The 2147-nt window shown below is 51.6% G+C and overlaps 1 protein-coding gene across 1 annotated transcript in view; it reads right to left on the bottom strand.

Annotated features, from left to right (window-relative positions):
- The window catches only part of TTF2 (transcription termination factor 2), a 30861-nt gene that overhangs the window by 14719 nt on the left and 13995 nt on the right, over positions 1–2147 (bottom strand). The window contains 1 exon segment of the mRNA XM_018573532.1: positions 1298–1417. Coding sequence (XP_018429034.1) covers positions 1298–1417 — 120 coding nt within the window.

Here is a 2147-nt window from a genome sequence, read left to right as displayed (position 1 = left end):
TTACCCCCTCCAAACCGAGGCCCCCCCCCCCCCCCATTTTTTGCACCCGTGTTCTATTCCACATTTTAGGCCTGAAAATTACTTAAAACGCCCCAAACGTGATATATTTTCTGTAAGCTGAGACCCCGTAGAATAAAATGGCGGCAGTTGCAAATTTTTATGTTGCAACATGCCCGGGTTAAAAATTGTGTGACAAAATTCAGTACCTCAAAAAGTCCATAGACGACGTTTTAAAAGCCCCCCCACAGGTCATCAGTTTAGAGATACCCAAAAATACTGGCCCTGGAATTATTGCTCTCACTCCGGCGTGCGCGGCGATACCCAACATGTGTAGCGCGTTCGTCGTTTTCATACGTAAGCGCACCCGACGCGTGAAGACGCGGGGGACTTTTAAAAAAATGTTACATTATTTTATTGAACATTAGTTTTAAAAACTGTTTTTGTTTTTTTTAACTTTAATTGCCATCACATAGGGGGGCTTACAAGCCCCCCATGTGATAGCAGATGGTGGTGACAGGTTCTCTTTAAGGTGATGCTGGGGGTCCAAAAGACCCCCAGTGTCACCTTTACACTCCAAATAAGCTATTGAAGAAGTGCAGATCGCAGGCTTCAGGAGCCGACCAATGACAGCCCAGGGACCGGAAGTGATGCAATCTGATTTGCTGCCGGTCCCATAGAACGGGGGAGGGGGATCGACGAGCAGAGGTTCGTCCATCTCCTCCCCAGCTTCCCCCCCGACACCAGAGAAGGCGGTCTCGGGCCCGTAGGAGGGGCAACGGAGCCTGGGAAGCACAGCGGGGGTGTCGGACGGATGGGAGGGACCTCTTCACCGGGCCGTAGAAACAATCTGGCGACAGCCGAGTCACCAGAATTGCTTCTACTGTAAAGCTGACAGTCGACAGTCGGCTAAAGAGCCCCGATGTCGGCGCCGTACACTGTATATCGCTCGTGAAGGGGTTAAGAACAAGTAGAGAAAGTATAAAACAGTCGCCAGCTGTAATTTGTAAGCAGCACTGGCGACCTGGCTCCTGCGATTTGTCCAGCCCTGTGTTATAATAAGGACGGCTCCAGGTACCTCTGAAATCCGGGACATGTGCTGTATGCAGATCCCCCAAGATGGAGTTTGGAATACATCTCTGCCCACCCACAATGCAATGCAGGTGCCGTGCTCAGAGCGCGAGCTCAGGAATATTTCAGCACGTCATTTGTCATTGTATGTGTCACATTAGGCTATCTCTCCACAAGCCCCGCCCCCTGATCCAGTGACACCGCCCCTACCCCCTTTCTCCATCAATACCCGTTTTGGAAATCCACGTCTCCAGTTTCTTCTCCTCGACCTTCTCCTTCTTTTGCTTCCGCTTCTGAGCCAAGATGAGGGCGATCATAGTCAGGGTCTTCCCCAGACCCATGTCATCCGCTGCCAACACAAAACACAACCATAGAGGTGACCGCACTGCGGATAGAAGGAACGATGGCCGAAAATACAGAGTCGTCTATGGGTCCGCCCAGATATAAGGCAGGCCTGTAAAACTAGTGTATTGTGGGCCCCGTGTAGCCCTCCCTTGCGACCCCAAGGCCCTAGCTGTGTCCTGTGCCCAGATGTGACTCCTTTTCTGGGCCACCAGTTGTGTAACTTCCCCGTAGCAGCTCATTTGTTGCCAGCGGCAACGTAATTACATCACTGCTGGCTGTAGTGGGAGGACCCGGGTGCCTCAGACTCCTGTTCTGTCCCGCCCACTACAACAGCTGAATGTCATTGATAGGACAGCAAACTCCTGGTCTGTTCCGCCCACTACAACAGCTGAATGTCATTGATAGGACTGTAATTACATCACTGCTGACTGTTGTGTGACATCGATAGGGCAGCAGACTCCTGTTCTGTCCCGCCCACTACAACAGCTGAATGTCATTGATAGGACAGCAGACTGCTGGTCTGTCCCGCCCACTACAACAGCTGAATGTCATTGATAGGACAGCAAACTCCTGGTCTGTTCCGCCCACTACAACAGCTGAATGTCATTGATAGGACAGCAGACTCCTGGTCTGTCCCGCCCACTACAACAGCTGAATGTCATTGATAGGACAGCAGACTCCTGGTCCGTCCCGCCCACTACAACAGCTGAATGTCATCGATAGGTCAGCAGACT

This window comes from Nanorana parkeri, unplaced genomic scaffold, assembly GCF_000935625.1.
Source record: "Nanorana parkeri isolate BGI_ZX_2015 unplaced genomic scaffold, ASM93562v1 scaffold2417, whole genome shotgun sequence".
In the NCBI taxonomy this organism is placed as follows: Eukaryota; Metazoa; Chordata; class Amphibia; order Anura; family Dicroglossidae; genus Nanorana; species Nanorana parkeri.
This window is presented reverse-complemented; position numbering and strand designations above follow the sequence as displayed.